The 20,650-nt window shown below is 38.6% G+C and overlaps 1 protein-coding gene across 2 annotated transcripts in view; it reads left to right on the forward strand.

Moving 5' to 3' along the window:
* Positions 1 to 20,650, forward strand: part of LOC132841243 (LHFPL tetraspan subfamily member 7 protein) — a 115,354-nt gene that overhangs the window by 20,333 nt on the left and 74,371 nt on the right. For both annotated transcript variants that reach the window (XM_060863512.1, XM_060863513.1), the window contains exon 2: positions 16,403 to 16,541. In XM_060863512.1, the coding sequence (XP_060719495.1) occupies positions 16,403 to 16,541 (139 nt within the window). The remainder of the gene's footprint in view (positions 1 to 16,402; positions 16,542 to 20,650) is intronic.

A 20,650-nucleotide genomic window follows, 5' to 3' on the forward strand; every position in this document is an offset into this window, starting at 1 on the left:
TTCGAGACGTGGTCTGGCCGCGGTGTGACGGGGGTTGTGCTCGGGCCTTCTGCTCGGCTATGGACGTCACTCAGCCCTTCAGCTTGGCTGTGGACGTCGCTTGGCCCTCTCTGGCTGTGCCACCGTGTGCCTTGCTCCCCCCACCTGCCTCGTCATGTGCCTTGCTCCCCTCACCTGCCTCGTCATGTGCCTTGCTCCCCCACCTGCCTCGCCGTGTGCCTTGTCCCTGTCTCTGCACACCTGTTCCCTATATGTTAATTGTCATGTGCATTTAGCCGTGCCGCGTTGCCTATGGTTGCGCGGAATCCTTGTCGTCTTTGTCATGTCCTTTGTCTCGTCCTTGTCCCTGTTTTGTGTTTTTTTAAGTTAATAAATCCGTTTATTTTAGCTATCCTGCATTTGGGTCTGTTTTTGTCCCCGCATCGCTGACACTATGTATCTCTCTATGGCCACGTTCACACTGCAGGTAAAAGTGGCCCAAATCCGATTTTTTTGGGGTCAAGTGACCAGGTCAGACTTCTTCAGGAGTAGTGTGAACACTCAAATCTTCCATATCAGACCCAAATCTGATCTTTTCCAATGTGGCTGCAGTGTGAACAGCCAAGGCGGATTTGATGCGACTTTTACGTCAATCTACATTGACATTCGTCACAATTATGCGCCGACGAAACCTTTTTTTTCTTTCTTGCGCCGCCGAAACTTTTTTCCTTGCGAAAACGTGACACAAACGTGACTGGTAATGTGTGTGTTAAGAGTGTTATATAAAGTGGTTACGTGAACCAGCTCATAATGCTTGCATTGAATACATCACATTATAGCATTACATGATATGTTTGCTTGCACCAGATGATACAATACTTCCTCCATAACCTCGCCAACTTTTTAGCGCAACGGCGTGCTGCCTGTGACGTCATTGTTATTGTTCGTTTGCGCATGCGGGTCAGTTCGAAACAGCAAACAGTTCACACTGGTATCTGATATAGGCCACATTTTAAAGGGTAATGTGAACAGCCAAACAAAAAATCAGATCTGAGCAAAATATCTTGAGCATTAAGACTTGCAGTGTGAACGCGGCCTATGAAACACAAAGGCTTTTCATAGCACACAGCATTTCCCCTCAAACAATACCTCCGGTTTCTAAATATCTCTGTATTATCAAGATCTTTCCCAGCTTTACTGTAGCTTTCTAAAATGGCTTATTTCATTGTTTATTTTTATTACGTAATAACTGAAACAAATTTCAAGGCCTTTGTTGGCTAATCATCGAAAAGTGCCAAGCATCAGCAACCTCGCAGTTGTTAGCTAATTAAGAAACAAAATATTTAATCAGATTTCAATTACAGAAACAATTTGATTGCAGTAACATCATATTTAGCTTCGAAAACAGCTTGAAACCTGCAGCCAGATTTTATGCTTTTGGTTAGCATCATGAATGTACTTAATTTTTTATTAATATGCCAGTTGTTTATGGTGTAGTGAGAATTATGCTTGTAGGCTCAGCATATTATGATACCAGTAACATGGACATCCAGCTCATTTGCATTGGAGCACAGACAATCTAATAACTTATAGCCCAGCACTCTTGTATTATTGTATCGGACTGGTCAGAAGGTGTTGATTAATAGTCTATAACAGAAGTGCTGACAGTAGTGCTGGCTGCAAGGTTTCTGTTCTAATACTTCATCGTTGTTTCTATAGTAACAGCTATAGACTCACATTGTGTCTGATTATAATGGTCACATGTTTCCTTTACGTTTTCCAATGAGTCAGTGGACAAAGGACATTGTAATCTATAAATTGAGTTCAACACTGATAGAATTCGATTCATCACCTATACATTTCGGTTTACTACTGACCCAATATGATTAAGTTCAGCACTCATACAATTTGATTCATAAAGTATGATTCATATTTAGCACCAATAAAGTTCGGTTCACTACTTATCTGTTACGTTACAGTTCTCTTCAGCCCATTCACTACTGACCCAATATGATTCGGTTCAGCACCAACACATGTTGATTCAGTAATAGGCCAATATGATTCAGTTCAGCACTGGTACTGACACTATTGATTCACAACTCATTTAATACAATTCTCTTCAGCACGATTACAAACCGATTCGCCACTGATCCGATTTGATTCGGTTCGGCAACAAGTACAATTCGATTCAGAACTGAGATCTTATAGGCTTCCAATCAACATCGATACAATTCGTTTCAGTTCAGCAACGATCAAATTTGATTCACTACTGATATAATACTATAAATCTCAGCAACAGTATACGCTGATTCACTATTTATCTGATATGATTCAAAACTGTACAGAGAATAGTTCCTAATTTCTAATAGTTACATTAGAAGTTGCACTTTAAATGAAATAAAAATAAAGTGTCAGGCAGCTCTTTAAACCAGGCTTGTTATGTAACATTTATGAATGTATGTAGCGACAGATGTAGTGTGTTCAGTGTCAAAGTGTTGAACAGTCAGTGGAGAAAAAAATGCTTTTATAGCTGTGTTTCTACTAAAATATATCAGGATCAGAGCGCACGTTTGACCTTTGAGCTCTCATTTTTCCCTGTATATCATTCTGTACTGATTTCAGAGCATCATGAGAGCAAGGATTCCAATTTCAGATTGGAAATTGTTTATAAAAATTATTATAATATCCAGGCAATTTGTTCAACATTCAATTGTGTATCGTATATAAGGAAATTTTTTAGGTCATCTTATTATTATTCAATGTTATGGGACATCAGATTCATACAGGCTGGATCTTTTTCTACTCCTGTGAGCAGGCATTTTGAAGAACAACCAAAAATATCTTATTTCCACACCACTGCTAACTCTACCTCCCGTGGTCATGGTCTCCTAAGAATCTTGCGTAACACACTTGGAGTGTGTCTGTGTATGTGTGTATGTGTGTGTGCAGCTTCAGCATGAACCAAGTGATCCATCAGCTAAAGAACTGTGCCTTAATCTTCTCCCCACCTGTAGTTATATAAATACACAGAGCATGCAATGCGGGAAAAACACACTCAAAGTTGGGAGAGTGTTTTTTTTTTTCCCTTTCATTCTTGGATCCCTAGGTATGTATTCTTTTTATTTGAGATGCAGAGCCTGAGTCATACACTGTTTCTGAATTGTGTTAGATTCCTTTTGTTCTCAGTGCTGAACACCAGGACAGAATAAAGGCAAATTTATTAATTTCTAAATTTCTACACAAGGAAATTATCCAACCTATCAATAACATGCCTAGACTAGACTTACAGTAACTGCACCTAGCTGTCCCACTGGGCAAGTGAAAGCTCCAGGATGCTTCCATGTTTTGGTTCCCTGGAAACAAACCAACTTAACAAGTGATAACTAATTTAACCCTTTCTAGCAGTATGCCGTTTTCTGAAAACGGACATTTTTAATCAGGATACACCAATGAATGAACTTAATACTGCAATTCAATTAAAATTATTTAGGAACCTGTTGGGTTTCTGTATGTAGAGTATCGTTACTTCCATCCCAATCCCATTCCCCATCACCAGCAGCTTAACACAAAGTCCCACATTCACAGAGTCAGTATACTCTACATACAGAAACCCAACAGTGTCCTGACAGAACTGTAAAAATAAAATAGTTCATTTTCTAAGCAAACAATTCACACTTCTCCATAATAACACCGAAACAGAGATAAAACGGACAACACAACTAATAACGTTGATGATTATCTTCCCAAAACAGTGACAATCGACAATATTAATTATATATTAACAGATCTAAAGCCAATACCAATTTAAAAAATATAAAACAGGGATTTTACACTGTTTGTAGACTTTGTGGCCATGTTGATTTGACGTCAATCTGTAAACAGGGAAGGAACTGGAAGTTATTACCCCAAATTACCCCAAGTTGATTAGCCGAAATGTCAAGTGTTTTGGGTTTGAATTTTTTCCCGACTGGAGTTGCTGCCTAAACTTGAATGTGCCACAAGTTATAGAGCTATAGGATGATTTTGCACATTATTTTACTCTTAGGGCCTTTTTACACCTGGTCACTTCGTGTGTTTTCTCTGATCCGATAGCTATCTGATTTGTTAAAACTGTTCCATTTACATAAGGCCACATAAATGCGTCTCGGCGAATCGATTATCAATCCGATCTTTCTACTCCCGCCCAAAATGCAAATATATTTTTACCTTATTTCTGAGGTAATTGAAATAGAACACGCGTTGGTGTTTATACTTAAATATACTTTTGTTTCTATATGTTTTACAAAGCTTTTGTTGGACGCTTTCATCACTCCAAAGAGCAATAAGTGCCTGCGGGTCGTCCATGTTATTTGTTTCTGGTGCGATGCACGACTCGTGAGTCACCTGCGAGTGACGTACTTCCGTTTGGGAGGAGTATAGCACTGACGTATGTGGCTTGAACAACCACATTCATTTACACCTGTCCAGTTTCATCTGAAACGCATCCCAGACCACCTCCTGAAGTGGTTTGAACCATCGGATTTATATCCGTCTCGAAACCGTTTCGGAGGGCATTTAGACCTGGTCTTTTTATCATTGGATATATATCTGATCACAGAAAACGCATGAAGTGACCAGGTTTAAAAAGCCCCTTAGTTACCACATCGAAGAACAAACAAACAAGAAACAGGAATTCTGGTAATACAAGGAATTGAGCTAACCCAATGCAAAGAGCTGATTTGATGTAAAGTTTCCCAGATGAGTAAATCTTATCTAGCCTGGCAGCTGAGAATCAGAAGCAAGTGGCTTTTTTTTGGCATCAATGAAAATATCACACTACAGGAGGCCCTAGGTCCTTCGTTCTGGGGCCCTGCAGTGCTCAGATGGCTGTGTTTTGATCGCTGAAGAAGGGAAAATGATGGACTGGTCACACAACAGATTTTTGCATGGTGGAAGTCACTCCAACGTTTCTAGTATGGCGCATTTTGGCTGCTTTGTTCATCTCATGCTGATTATCACAAGAACGACTAGATTCTAGTGCCTTCAACTTCCTGCTGCCATAAACCCACAGTCTTCTAAGTAGAAAGTAGAAAATCAGACATATGTGAAAAGAAACAACATCTCAGGAGAACTGGAAGTTCACACAAAGTTCCTCATATCAGCTTCTACTGAGAAAATACGCCCAGGTCATAGATCCTTGTCGTGTTTTGATGAACTTTATACCACTGTATACGTTTACACAGATTAAAGGACACTGTAAGCGTTCCTGCCAGGGTCTTTAGCATGAGAAAACAATGAACAAAAAAGAGGCAGTTTAGTGTTACCTTCAGACTCTGAATGAGAGGACTCTCCTGAATTGGGAATGTTATTAGAGACTCCTATTTTTTTAAAGGAATTTCAGTCGTGCCCAACATAAACATGGAAACCCAAATCTCAACTTTCTTATCTGCCGGCAGCCATCAGAGCCATCAGAACCATCAGGACGAGGCAATTATCAAGTCACAGAATCAGTCAGGCGAGCATGAAAAACGGCTCGGTTAATATCGGACATCAGTTTTCTACTGATGAGTCACTTACTGCTGTCGTAATTGCAGCAACATTTGGGTTTAATGGTAATTATAGCTTTAGAGTTATAAACTCTCTCTCTCTCTCTCTCTCTCTCTCTCTCTTTCTCTTGCTCGTGGATTACTCTAAATATTTTCCATTTCAATGGAAACAATCCAATCCAATTTTACCATCCAATGACATCACTTGTTTTAAAGCAGAGGTCATCAACTGATGAACTGTTGTCTGGACATTTCTTTAAACAGATAACGTTATATCCTGTAAAGACAGCTCTAGCTTTCGTTTATCTTTTATTTAACCTTTGCATTCACCCTAACAGAGTAAAAAAAAAAAGATCTTGTCTCACCGTCACTGTTATCCCTAACCTTTAAAGGAGCAGTCATTCATCCTGTTTTTCACAATGTAATAAACACTTTGCCTTAATTAGAACATTAGATTTTCTAGGTATGTGTCACATCTCATGAACATCTGTTCGGAGTCCATGCCTCTAGTGAAAAGCGTTAACATGAAGTGCCACTATGAAACTGCACTAAAGAATCACATTGTATTGTTTTCATAGCCATCAACGTATCACTAATGATTAAGAAAATTGATTAAGTAAATGTTATGGCCATTTAATTACTTGCAAATCCAAGCTGTATATGTTATTTAACTGGAAATGTGTGAGCTCAGCACACAAAACAAAATGGAGATGGAAGTGTACCATTTTTATTACACTTTAAATTACACAGAGAAATTAGTAGAAGTCTGATATTGAGACATTTACATTTACAGCATTTTGGCAGACGCCCTTATCCAGAGCGACTTACAGTACATTATCTCTTTTTTTATACAGCTGAGCAACTGAGGGTTAAGGGCCTTGCTCAGGGGCCCAACAGTGGCAGCTTGGTGGACCTGGGATCAAACTTACAACCTTCCAATTGGTAGCCCAACACCTTAACGACTAGGCTACCACATGCCCCAATACTGAGACAATACTGACTATCAGACTGACTACCTTCTTTGATACAGTACAGATAATTTCATTATACATGCAAATACGTATTTAAAATAAATAAATAACAAATTTGTTTTATTTTGCTTGACAACAGGAGTTTGGGGAAAGTCAGCTCTATTGGTTGCTATATAAAGCACATAGTAAAGAGACAGTGGAGTACGAATAGAGCGTATTTTGTTCATATAATAACATTTTATCACCGAACCACAGAACAAAGAATGAACTTTCAAATAGCTAAATTTAAGATGATTGTGTTTTAGTGACTGAGTTTTAAAGAAAAGAAATGCACTTTGGTCATTAACAGCGATTTGGCAGAGAAAACACAGCAGGATGAAAGTCCAGGAAGAATTTTATATATATATATATATATATATATATATATATATATATATATATATATATATATATACTGGCTCACTGCCACTTCTGCAGTGTTAATCCAGTTTTATTAAGCCCTCTTATGGCACTAATGTTCCAACTGTGATTGGAAAGAGAGCGAGACAGAGAGCAGACGTGACAGGTATGGGCACTTACGGTGATTAGTATTTCTGCTGGCCTGAATAGAAGATGAGATAGATGTAGGAGAGTCTGAGGCAGCGCAGGTTATAATGAGTGACGCTGCGTTAACTGATTACTTTTCCTCTGAACATTTTAATCGCATAGACTGCAAAAAGGCTATTTCTTGGTTTCTCTTTGTCTATCATTTGTCAAGTACATTATTGTTCAATGATGCAGTGTAATTACATAGTCCTGCAGTCTTGCAGTGTGTGCTTGTGTGTGTGTGTGTCCCATTCAATATATCTGCGGTTCCATATTTCATAAGAAATGAGAGACTGGCCTGTAGCTCCCAATCATCACTAGCCTTCTGTTCAGCTAAACACACACACACACACACACACACATATACACAGATAGCAGGCACCGTTATCTGAGAAAATACTTTACCATGGTAACAAGACAGATTCGACCCTGTCTTTTTTTTCAGCAGTCTATAATTCTTGTTAATAAACAGCTTTTCTTCAAATATTGCACGCTAACAACCATTAAACAAAAATCACAGATGGGAAGATTGCTTTTCATTACTTTTCATCTCTTAATCTGACGATTAACCATTTGAACCCTACTCACTGGCATGATCTGCTACACTGAAATATCTCTATTCTGTAGCTGTATAGATGAGGACACTCACTGCATGATGTCCTTTAATCCAAACTACATAATGCAATGCTTTATATGCTTGGATAATTGCTGTGTACCATCTCACATCTGACCGCATCACACTAGCTCGAATGAATGCAGAGACATACCATCTTCTTTTGAAACTTCCTTTGTACAGTAAGTCACCAGAGTGTCATGTCAATGCTTGAAACAGCATTGCTTCCCACAACGGGTAAAACAGAGTGACCAACTAACATGGTCTCCAACTACAACTACCAGACCACAGCGTGGCCTACAATCCTAGTCACCAAATACAACTCCCAGACCTTGTAGCCTACCATCTTGGTCACCAACTACATCCCCCAGACCACAGACTGGCCTACCAACATGGTTGTCGCCTGCAACTCCAAGAGAAAAGAGCGGGATACTAACCTGAACACCATCTGCAACTCTAAGACCACCGAGTCTCCTACAAACCTGAACACCAACTACAACTACCAGACCACAGAGTGGTCTACAATCCTGAACACCATCTGAAACTCCCAGACCACAAGAGTGGCCTACAAACCTGAACAACCTCTGAAAATCCCTAGACCACAGAGTGGCCTACAAACCTGGACACCATGTACAACTCCCAGACCACAGAGAGCATACTAACATGGCCACCAACTACGTCCTGCAGATCATAGAGTGGCCTACAGACCTGAAAACCATCTACAACTCTCAAACAACAGAGTGGTCTACAAACCTTGACACTATCTACAGCTCCCTGACCACAGAGTGGTCTACAAACCTGGACACTATCTACAGCTCCCAGATTACAGAACGGTCTACAATCCAGGACACCATCCTTGACCACAGAGTGGTCTACAAACCTGGACACCATCTACAGCTCCCAGATTACAGAACGGTCTACAATCCAGGACACCATTCTTTACCACAGAGTGGTCTACAAACCTGGACACCATCTACAGCTCCCAGACAACAGAGTGGTCTACAAACCTGGACACCATCTACAGCTCCCAGATTACAGAACGGTCTACAATCCAGGACACCATCTACAGCTCGCTGACCACAGAGTGGTCAACAAACCTTGACACCATCTACAGCTCCCAGACAACAGAGTGGTCAACAAACCTTGACACCATCTACAGCTCCCTGACCACAGAGTGGTCTACAAACCTGGACACCATCTACAGCTCCCAGATTACAGAACGGTCTACAATCCTGGACACCATCTACAGCTCCCTGACCACAGAGTGGTCTACAAACCTGGACACCATCTACAGTTCCCTGGCCACAGAGTGGTCAACAAACCTTGACACCATCTACAGCTCCCTGACCATAGAGTGGCTTACAAACCTCCCTGCCCGCTTCAACCCCAGGCGCCTGATTGGTCTACCAACAAGGTTTCCAAGGACTACAACACTCACCTATCATGTACTCTCTTAAGTTCATGTTCACCTGGTTACACATGAACTTGTCCATAACAAGCCTTTTGATTTTCCACTACAGTGTTTATAGTTATGTATTGATTATACAGTACATTGCCTGACTTCTTCCTGTTCATTCTGCTTTCAGCCTGATTAACAGTTTAGATTTTGTTTACCTTTGGTTTAATTAAAATAAATAAAATTAGACTGAAACTGCCATCATCTTTGTCACGAGGTCATAATTTAGCTGTCATAACTGTCATATTTGGTAATATAGTGGTTCTAAAAAAATTCCACAACAAACATACACAGCGCAAAATATTAAATAGATCTCACTGAGAGACACAGAGAGAGAGAGAGAGAGAGAGAGAGAGAGAGAGAGAGATGGTGCATTAGAGATAATAAGAAATTAATTAAACGTAACTCATTCACATCATCAGTTTTGTTTTCAGTTGACTGTCGTCAATCTTGTAAAAAAAAAAAAAAAAACAATTTCAGTGTAATGAAAATTATTATAATATTTTGTATTTTTTATTTTTTTTTGCCCCATTTTGCTGATGTTTCTTTCAGCTATACAAATATGTATACGCTGTATTACTACTGTATCTCTAGAAAACAACTCAGCTCAATGTATTTACAGTATTTGGCAATTTACAGCATCACTAGCATCAGTAACATACTTGACAAAACAGCGAAGACTGAAGATTAAACTATACTCTACACCAAAAAGCCTTAATAATCTTAATAAAGCCAATGTTTTAATCTGTAAATATAACTTTTTTTTATCTCTGGGCACGCACAGTGAATTAGATTTCATTTTCATTGCCTGAATGAAGAACTCGGTGATATTAATTGTATATTAATTGTACACTGAAAAATATTAATTTATAGATCAGTGTAATTAAATCAAATATGGAAGTTTTGTACTGTGTACGGTTTTCATTTAATGTACCAATAGTATTGTATATTATTTTATTAACTATAAAAAAGATATATCGAATTATTTTGAGAATTACAAGCGAAATCTTATTTTGCTTCTTTCTAGAAACTGATGCTTAAAATGAAAAATAATTTTAAAAAAGTCTGTTCATTTTCCCTGAATGTTCGAGTCTGATCAGTTCTGGACTGGATTCAAAGTAAAAGATTATTGTTCTTAGTAATAATCATTCATTAGTGTTTCTTTGGCTTGGCACTACACAGATCAGATCAGTTCCAACCTTTCGCAGATCATTCACAAAAAATTGAACTTCCTTCACTTTTCTGTTTTGGATTGGTTCTTTTTTATTTATTTTTTTTAAACTGCTTCAACATGGTCATGTGACAAGTTCAATCACTCACATTGTCCAGTGCTGTGGAAGTGAATTGTTTTGTTTACATTCGCAAGAGTCAAATTCAAAGAAATCAGATCTCAGACCACAATTTTCCGCTGCACCAGATATCACTGACTCGGATGCGGAAAAACATTTTGTTACTCTTAGAAAGAGGCATTTTAAATGTTTTGCAATAAATAAAAATGAATAAATCTTTCCTCTAATATTGAGCAGTAAGCATAATATTGCATAATATCATTAATAGATGGACCAGAAATCTGATAAAATTGGACTTGGGTATATTTTAGCCCTGATTTCAATATATTTAGCGCTTGAGTGAGCATTCACCACCATCTGACCATGAGATTCCAAGTGAAAAATGAAAATGCGCCGGTGCTGATGGCGTTGTTGATTGCATCGGCTGCTCTCTCTGCTGGAGTCGATTGTTCTGGCCCGACATTGACCTCGCTCTGAACTGAGGTTATCTGCTGTCGCTTTGAGAGGTATACATTGATATTGCGGTTGATTTGTGGTGCAGTTTCAATCTCTCTCTCTCTCTCTCTCTCTCTCTCTCTCTCTCTCTCTCTCTCATGTGAAATGGCTGAAATATATAAGGGCTGGAATTGACAGTATGATAACCGAACCACCCAATAACCCAGTTTTTTGTATATATCTTTATTTATTATCTATGTGAATAAAAAAAAATCTTTTTCATCTTCCTATTTTTCTTTTTCTCTTCTTCTTCCTCTTCTTCTTCTTTTTCTTCTTCTTCTTCTACTTCTTATGGAGTGAACATTAATATTTTACTTTAAAAAAAAAAACAAGGTGCTTGTAATTGTAAAATCCTTAATTTTTCATTCCAACAATTACCCTTCCAGCCTCAATGTTTTGTCATTCAGAGTTTTGGAGTCTGAGGCAGATCTAAGTGCAAATAGAATCACCACATATACATTACAGCGGAATACTTTTCTTCACATGCCCCAAATGAGGAGGTTGGGGTTAGAGTGCAGGGGCAGCTATGATGCAATACCCCTGGAGCAGGGAGGGTTGAAGGCCTTGTTCAGGGGCCCAGCAGTGGCAGCTTGGCTGTGCTGGGCCTTGAACCCGGATCCTCCGATCAATAAACTAGAACCTTAACCAGTTGAGCCAACACTGCCCCAATGGTTTATCAAAGAGAACACAAATGGAAACACACAAGATTTTAAATGGCTGAACACAGAAAACATCCTTAAATAGTGTTACAAGTTGTTCCAAACCATGCGGTAGAGTCATGTGATTTTTACCTTGCTTCACTTCACATCCACTGTCACTACTACATGAAACTCATGCCACATAATGATAAACATTCAAGAGCTTGTGGTGTCAGAAGCTAATTTTCTGCTAAATTTGCCTCAGTTAGGAGAAACACACAGATACACACTGAGCAGGCTGGTGGTTGTAGTGCTGGTGGTGTTGGAGGGGATGTGGGTGCTATTGCATTTATCTCTCAGTCTTGTGTTCCTGTCTAATCTCTAACGATAATGATTGTGTTCTGCAATAATGTCGACTCAGTATGAAGCATTATCGTTCCTGATTCATGAACCGAGCTGAAAATGAACCTGAGAAGAAAAAAAAAAGACCGTCTTCATCTAGCTGCTCACTCTCTTTATTGGCCTCGGGAGTTTGAGGAAAGCTGAAAATGTCAGAATAATTAAAGAGACCAATTGATATCGGTGTGGTTTGTTTAGTCTCTGAAGACGTACTGATTTAGCATCATGCTAAATTCCATCTGATGAACACCTAACATACACAGAACAAACCCTATTCTTACATTGTTTACAAGTACTCATTTATATTTTAATTTGCACATCTTGTTTTTTTTTTTCCACTGTACATACAACTGTCTACTATTTATGTGTTCATTTCTTATCATTGCCTATATGTTTACACTGTGGAGCTCCTGTACTAGAAAAAATTCCTCGTATGTGAAAACATACTTGGCAATAAAGACCTTTCTGATTCTGATTCTGATTCTGATGCTGCTATTTAGGCTGCCGCTTCACTCAGGCCAACGGTTTGAGTTTAATGTAAAAAAATAAGGGTGTTTTTATTTTTTCATGTATATATTATGGGAAATTAATCCAAACATGAAATATAAGCAGCTCTTCTTTTGTTTTTTTTATTTTTTTGTATCACAGCAGTTTCAAGCTTTTCTTGCGCTAAAGAATGATATGCTATGTAGTTTATAGTTACATTTCAAATTTGTCCTCTGTCTTATAGACACATACTGTATCGTCGCTGTCAGGCGGAAACCTTGTATGTCCAAATTTGGTCAATTTCATATTTTTTCACATGTCGATGCTATTGGTCAGTCCCCATGTGGGTCTGTTATTTTTACAAGTTATTAACCAATCTAAAGTCTTGAAAATAGCTTGAGCGCAAATCTCATTGGACACTTCAACTGTCCACCTCTTCCTCACTCCGTGTGAGAGCTTCGCGGCATATTTCTCCTTAATAAGAGTCGCAACGAATCAACACGTCTTCTGAGGTAAATGTCTTCAAAACACTGGGCTCAAAGAAAAAAAAATCTTGACCCCCGCTAGTTCTGGTGCTCGTCTGAGGACAGGAATTTAGCGCAAGACAATCCACTGCAACGCGGACTAAACCCTGTGCACTGCAGATAAGGTACGCCGTTTTTTTTCATTTCCTGAAAAATAACGGTTTTGGAGATACGAGGATTCCGCCCGACAGCGACGATATGTAGCTTGGCATGTTATGGAGCAATTGAGAAAGATGTCAAAGATGTAAAAAAGTGTAAAGTGTATGTCTTTATGTTTGACTCTTCCAAAAAATGCTAAAGAAATATCATCATTAAGCTTCCACCACAGCGATCGATCCCAGAATGACCCAAAACCTTCTGACCAATCAGGTGCAAGAATTCTACAGCACTCTGTATAAAAAATGTAATCAACTGGAAGTTCATTTTCATTATTTAATAATAAAATGATCTGTAGCAGAAACCTCAGTGAGACCAACACCTTAAATATAAAAACCATAAACATATTTTACAAGCCCAATTATTGTGCATTATTTATTAATATTAATAAAAGTAAAAAAAACATTATGTGATTAACGTAAAACCATGACAAATAAATAATGCACATAAACATCATGTTTTCTCTGTGCTTAAATTTTACTGCATCTTTTATAATTATAAGTCTTGGCACCCCTCTTATTTTTTTAGTTTTTTGTTTTTTTTTTTACATTGAAAGAAATTTTTCAAATGTTTACTTAGGATTTTTCAAATATACTTAACAATCTTTTTATTTGAACTTTTATTTGAAAGCTGTAACAAAATTTTATTTGTACCCTATCTGTAATTCTATGTTAATACTCGATCATAATTATGGCGTTTTATGATTATATGAAATTTAAATTTTAGGCAGGCACCTCTGGGGTTGTTGGTTAAATTCCTATCCCCACTCTGTGTGTGTGGAGTTTACATCTTTTCCCCAGGTTTCAGGGGTTTCCTCTGGGTTGTCAGGTTTCTTCCCCAGTCCAAAGACATGCGTTGTAGGTTTTTTTGGCATCACTAAACTCTTTGTAATTTGTAAGTGTGTGTGATTGTGAATGCCCCCCACATTGAAACAGATAGATTTCAGTTTTAAATATGACATTTATATGCCAGGTTGTATCACTAACTACTAAAAACAGGCAGTTTGTGTTAACAGACTTAATCTTCTTCCATTTCCCTTGCTAACTGCAGTAGACCATTTTGTTTATTTTGTAATGGCGCCTGCTATGATGTATGTATGTGTATTCGGTGTAAAGAAGCACTGAAGCATCTCTGAAGCAGAACAGATCAGGAACCGGCGTGGAGATGCTATTGCATGCTATTCGTCCTAATATATGAGTTCCATTTGGAAGGGAATGGCTTTTTACAGTAGGAAATATGTTCAACCGGGCATGTCTGCAATCTTCCCATATTACATTGTGTAATGGTTTTGGAACGGACGCACGCCGATATTGCAGAGCGCTTTATACCGTTCGTTGAGGGCGCCGTCAACCGGCGGAGTGTAATTATTAGAAACATTACAGCTGATATTTTGGATACAGATGTGCACATCTTTGTCTTCTTCACCACTTCCTTTGTTACGACGCCTCCCTTAGACACACACACACCCCTCCCTTCCACACACACACCATAATGTTTATCATTATTGCTTTCATCATTACCACCAAACCACAGGGGCTGTGAAGCAGGTGTTGGTTGTGGGGTTAGTTGTGTTTCTCTCATTAGACACTTTTAATCACCTCAGGGCTCTGCTCCACACTCAGTGTGTGTGTGTGTGTGTTCTTTTTTGTATTTTTTTTTATACAGTTGTATATGTGTATGTTTTAGTGTATTACATACATTCCTGTAGGATTTATATTACCAAGGTATTAAATTGCCAAACATGTGATTATCTGTTCAAGGCACAGGAAGGAGAGTATCAAAAAGCTGGGAATAATGATGAGGCTTGGAGATCACATTGCCGGATAAGGAAGAACGCTATCAGCTCAAGCGCCCACTTTCTAACAGCATGTCATCTCTCTCTCTCTGTCTCTCTCTGTCTGTCTTTTTTTGTCTTAATTTTGGGTTTGTTTGTCTGCCTGCATGAGGATGCCTAATTTAGTAGTGGGTGGTACGCTGGTAGAAATGTTCACACATGTTTTCCTCGACAGACAGATGTTCAGCCACCATGTGCTTCAGTCTCCAAACCCATAAAACACAAACAAAAAGTTGGCTTGAATAAATGATGATGTCACCAGTGGTGTAGAAATCGGTGATTTCTAAATATTCACCATTAACAAAGTATGCACTCTAACAACATGAAGTTTATTGCTTACAATAATTTCTGAATTATTGTAATTTTCTCTTGATTGTTTACACCAGCGGGTCGTAACCTTTTTTTTGTAAGTTTTTAAGAATGACGACGATGACAAAGATCAAGTATGATGATGATGATGATAATGATGATGAAGAAGATAATATGACCAGTGATGAAACCGTTGACCCTCAAAAGTCAGTTGGATTTAAATAAATAGGAATCAGACTGAAGCTATATATAGCATGGCTTCCCTTGAGTCATCTCAGGAAGGTTTTTCATGCCACGTCGCCTCTGACTCGCTCAATGGGGATCACGGTAAATCTGCTTTTTCATGATGTCTATTGTCATTCAAATAAAACTGCCTTCGGTTAATAATAATTTCGGACTGACTTCCCCTTCCTGTAACGTTATATAGTAGTTATAGTACAAACTAGGGGATAGAATGAAGACCTGGGTCAAGTCAAGACATATTTATATACAGACACATGACGAAATATATACCTAGGGGTTGAAATCTTGTGCCTGTCGGAACAGCGTGCAGCAGAAAAGGCAGTAGAGCGTTGAGGCAAAGTGATGCAAGTCAACATCATGAACAGCACTACATTGCAAAATAAAATAATTACAGACGGTGCAAATAAAATCATAAGCATCACCATAAAAAAGCACGAAGCACATAAAAAGTATACAGACAATATATAAGGACGACACCAGGAAGAACACTTATGAGGGGTAAAGGAGGTCAGGCCAGGAAGATATTTGCAATAAGTGCTAGTGCGGATATTATGGGTATTTTTTCCAGACAGCAGGGGGGCCAAGCCTGTGCGATGGGTGACTGGGTTCATCCACAATGCTTGAGGCCTTATGGTTGCAGCATTTGTGCTAGGCGGAATAAAAAGTGAAGAAAAAAAAAAGCCCGATAAAGTTCTTAGCCATTTTCAATTTTCACTGCAAGGCTGGCTGCACCTCCCATACCAAACTAGTCAGGACTCACTCTGTAGTACCACTGAAACAATACTACTACTACTACTACTACTAATAATAATAATATGGTAATGAAGCCATATTGCAAGGTAATGATGCACAAATAATGCCTCTCTACATCTCAGGGTTTGTATTTTGTTGTGCTTGCAGACCAGTGCTGTGTTGTGCTCCGGAGGTTGCGCGCTGTTGGCCGTCAGCTCCCTGCTGGCCATCATCACCGTCTTCTTGCCTGGCGGAAACTGCGAGAGGAAGATATGCACACTGGCTGGGTATATGCAGATGGCCGCAGGTTAGTACACAGCTACCTCCGCTTCACTCGGCTAGTCTGATACAACAAGGACATTTTCGAAAATGTTTTTTAATAACTCATTTGCATTATGCAAATATTTTGGACTGAGTTATTTGTAGCATTATGACCTGATTAGAACTGGACAGATTTTTAAGTAGTTACGGGCAACTCTTTTGTGAATGCTAATTTATGCTTTGGAGTATAACTGTCTCTTAGCAAGCTGTGCTCCGTGCGCCAGGCATACGGTGTTGTCAGCTCTTTTCAGGGGAATGTAGATAATGCATGCTTGGAATGTCACTAGAAGTCGCCAGATGTTGACTTTAACTAACATGCATATTCAGTGAATCCTCCTGATCATTTGCATATCAAAAAAATCTTGTATGAAAAAAAGGATTTTCTGAAATTCTTTTGAAACAGTGGAATTGTTATAATGAAAACAGACCAAACGAAATAACAGGAGTAAAGATTTGGACATGAATGAAATGGTCATGGATTCCATAGCTAACTTTTGTTACTTGGAAATATTGCCAAGGTGTGGATTTAAGGCCAAGAACAAAGAAGTGCACAGGTGGGACAAACAGTGGTGATCACTGAATGGTTGTAGTAGACATCATTTGTGATTAGTGTTTTGTCCTTAGAAATAGTGAAGTTCAGTGATTGGCCATTGGGAAACAATGGTTCTCAGTGATTGGTTGTAGTAGGGATCAATAAAAAAATCAATGTTTGGTCCTTAGAGAGGGGATCAGTGATTAGTGATTGGGAACAATGGTGATCAGTGATAGGTTATAGAGAACAATGGTGATCAGTGATTAGTGATCGAGAACAATGGTGAACAGTGATAAGTTATAGAGAACAATGGTGATCAGTGACTAGTGGTTGGGAACAATGGTGATCAGTGATAAGTTATAGAGAACAATGGTGATCAGTGATTAGTGATCAAGAACAATGATCATCAGTGATTAGTGATCGAGAACAATGATGATCAGTGATAAGTTATAGAGAACAATGGTGATCAGTGATTAGTGTTCGGGAACAATGATGATCAGTGATTAGTGATCGAGAACAATGATGATCAGTGATAAGTTATAGAGAACAATGGTGATCAGTGATAAGTTATAGAGAACAATGGTGATCAGTGATTAGTGATCGAGAACAATGATGATCAGTGATTAGTGATCGAGAACAACGATGATCAGTGATTAGTGATCAAGAACTATTATGATCAGTGATTAGTGATCGAGAACAATGATGATCAGTGATTAGTGATCAAGAACAATGATGATCAGTGACTAGTGGTTGGGAACAATGGTGATCATCGCTAAGTTATAGAGAACAATGGTGATCAGTGATTAGTGATCGAGAACAATGATGATCAGTGACTAGTGGTTGGGAACAATGGTGATCAGTGATAAGTTATAGAGAACAATGGTGATCAGTGATTAGTGATCGAGAACAATGATGATCAGTGATTAGTGATCGAGAACAATTATGATCAGTGATTAGTGATCGAGAACAATGGTGATCAGTGATTAGTGATCGAGAACAATGATGATCAGTGATTAGTGATCGAGAACAATGATGATCAGTGATAAGTTATAGAGAACAATGGTGATCAGTGATTAGTGATCGAGAACAATGGTGATCAGTGATAAGTTATAGAGAACAATGGTGATCAGTGATTAGTGATCGAGAACAATGGTGATCAGTGATAAGTTATAGAGAACAATGATGATCAGTGATTAGTGATAGAGAACAATGATGATCAGTGATAAGTTATAGAGAACAATGATGATCAGTGATAAGTTATAGAGAACAATGATGATCAGTGATTAGTGATAGAGAACAATGATGATCAGTGATTAGTGATCGAGAACAATGATGATCAGTGATTAGTGATCGAGAACAATGATGATCAGTGACTAGTGGTTGGGAACAATGGTGATCAGTGATTGGTTGTTGGGAAACAATGGTGATTACTGCTTAGTGGTTGGGAGCAATTCTGAAGAGTGATTGGTCATTGGGAATAATGACTTGGGGAACAGAGTTTATTAGTGACTGGTTGTTCTAACCAACAGCTCATTTAACCAACGCACTGACATCTGCTCAAGAAGTCACTAGATTTATTGGAATAAACAATGTTTGTAATAAAGTCAGTGAAGAGGACTAATGTCACTTAGTCAATGCTGCAGTACTGCACACACAAACTGCAGACACATCAGTTGTGACGTTTAAGACATTTAGCATTGATTTATAGTGTTCAAATTATGAATCAGTTTAGAAACACACCAAATGCTTCATATAATTCAGTCTTAGATTAATCAAATACAGTACACAGTCAGACAATCCCTTTTACCAGAGAGTTTGGGACATTTTTATCACAGAATCCATCTTCTGTCACAGACAGCATGGTTTGATTTGCTTTTAAAGATGTCATGATTTTTATATATGACCGTATCTTGCTCTGTCCAACCGAGTGAGAATTATCAGTTGGGGAGACGTTTAAATGGATTCTTCTTACTCAAAGATCAGAAACTTCCCACTTCTCCAAAGGTCAAGAAAGTTTCTGAGACTGAGACATGAAATAACACGACACTAAAATATGGAAAGCACAGATGATTTTACTTTAATTTCACACACTCCAAGTCCAATACAACCTCTAGCCAGCATCGTCTGATCGAATCAGAGCGTTTTCCTTTCAGTTGCCCAACACAGGGTTGTAATTTGATTAGCTTTGACGTGATGTTCTGAACTGGAGTCCTGCTGGTCTATCTTGTTTTTCTGCACTCTGAGAACAAAGACTTCAGCAAATAAACAATGTCGTTACCAATCCAAGCACAGCATCACAGCACAAATAAACAAGCACTTTGGATGAGTAGCCTAGCCATTTCACCACCACAGCACTTCATCCCATCTTTGTAAATATCATTCTGATACTCAGAACTCAACAAACCCGGCCTTCACTTGAAAAGACAGCACACAGCACTCAACAAAAATGAAATTATTAAACAGAGGCTGAAGCAGCGGCCGTTGGCGCCTGTTGCCAGGAGACGAACGTTGACGACGCGTTGAGGTGAAGCGGTGAGGGCTCAAATAGCTACTGTAAAAAAGACAATTATGGACCCTTAGAATAGGTCACAGGTTCACGGGTCAGAACAGGGACTTACTGAGGCGACAGCTTTCATTTAAGAGGCAGATGGACTCATAAACTCCCACGCAAGCATCTCTGAATTTACAACCATTATAATAAAGGCCAGTGTTTAGATGTCACTCAACTTTAGAGGATATTATTGGGGAAATTCAAGTGCAAAGGCTTCAGTAATGCCTTCACTGTACATTGTTCGGAGTTTCGATTTAAATGCCCTGCTGTTCTGGCTTTTCTCAGATGATAGCCATTACAGTGCCACTGTAGATCATGTTAACAGCAGGGAGTAGGTGCTCCCTCCTGATCTATTTCCTGAAGCTAATTAGAAAATAATGATATTGCTGTAAAACTATTATAAAAAAAAAAAAAAACAGCGATTGCATTTGGCTGGGTATCGATGATAGAGCAGCAGAGTAGTTCATTAATATGCTGTTTGTGAAGCATCCAGTGATTCAAGGGTAAAGCAGGCAATTGAAATGATTCTCAGCTATATACAAGCTCCAAATATTGATGGGAAACAAGCAAGGTGATAAATACCGAAATAGGTGCATTCGGGTCAGAGCTGATATGTATTCAGCGACGCCTATAAAACTCCATAAAAGGCAAAACTAAAAGAAAGCTGAAAACTCAAAACCAAAATGATGAATAAATGGTGAAAGCGTACCTCTTGTTTAAAATCTTTAGATGATTCAGCTCAGCTTGAATTAATTGTTGTCCTACACAGCGATCCCATGTATCTCCAGGCTGTTCACCATCCTCAGCATCCTTAATTCATGAGAACTCTAAACAGAAGTTTGGTATCGGGATGGATTCATAGATTTATTCTTCCTCAAAATCTTTAAATGTTCATCTCAGAGTGTTTTTTTTCTGCTGTGTTGGTTCACTGAGCTAAAAGTGTGTGTTAAATAATTTAGTTTTTGTTTTGCTTACTCAATTTTTTTTTTCATTTCCCACTATGAGTAAACCT

The sequence above is a fragment of the Tachysurus vachellii genome, chromosome 26 (genome assembly GCF_030014155.1).
Source record: "Tachysurus vachellii isolate PV-2020 chromosome 26, HZAU_Pvac_v1, whole genome shotgun sequence".
In the NCBI taxonomy this organism is placed as follows: Eukaryota; Metazoa; Chordata; class Actinopteri; order Siluriformes; family Bagridae; genus Tachysurus; species Tachysurus vachellii.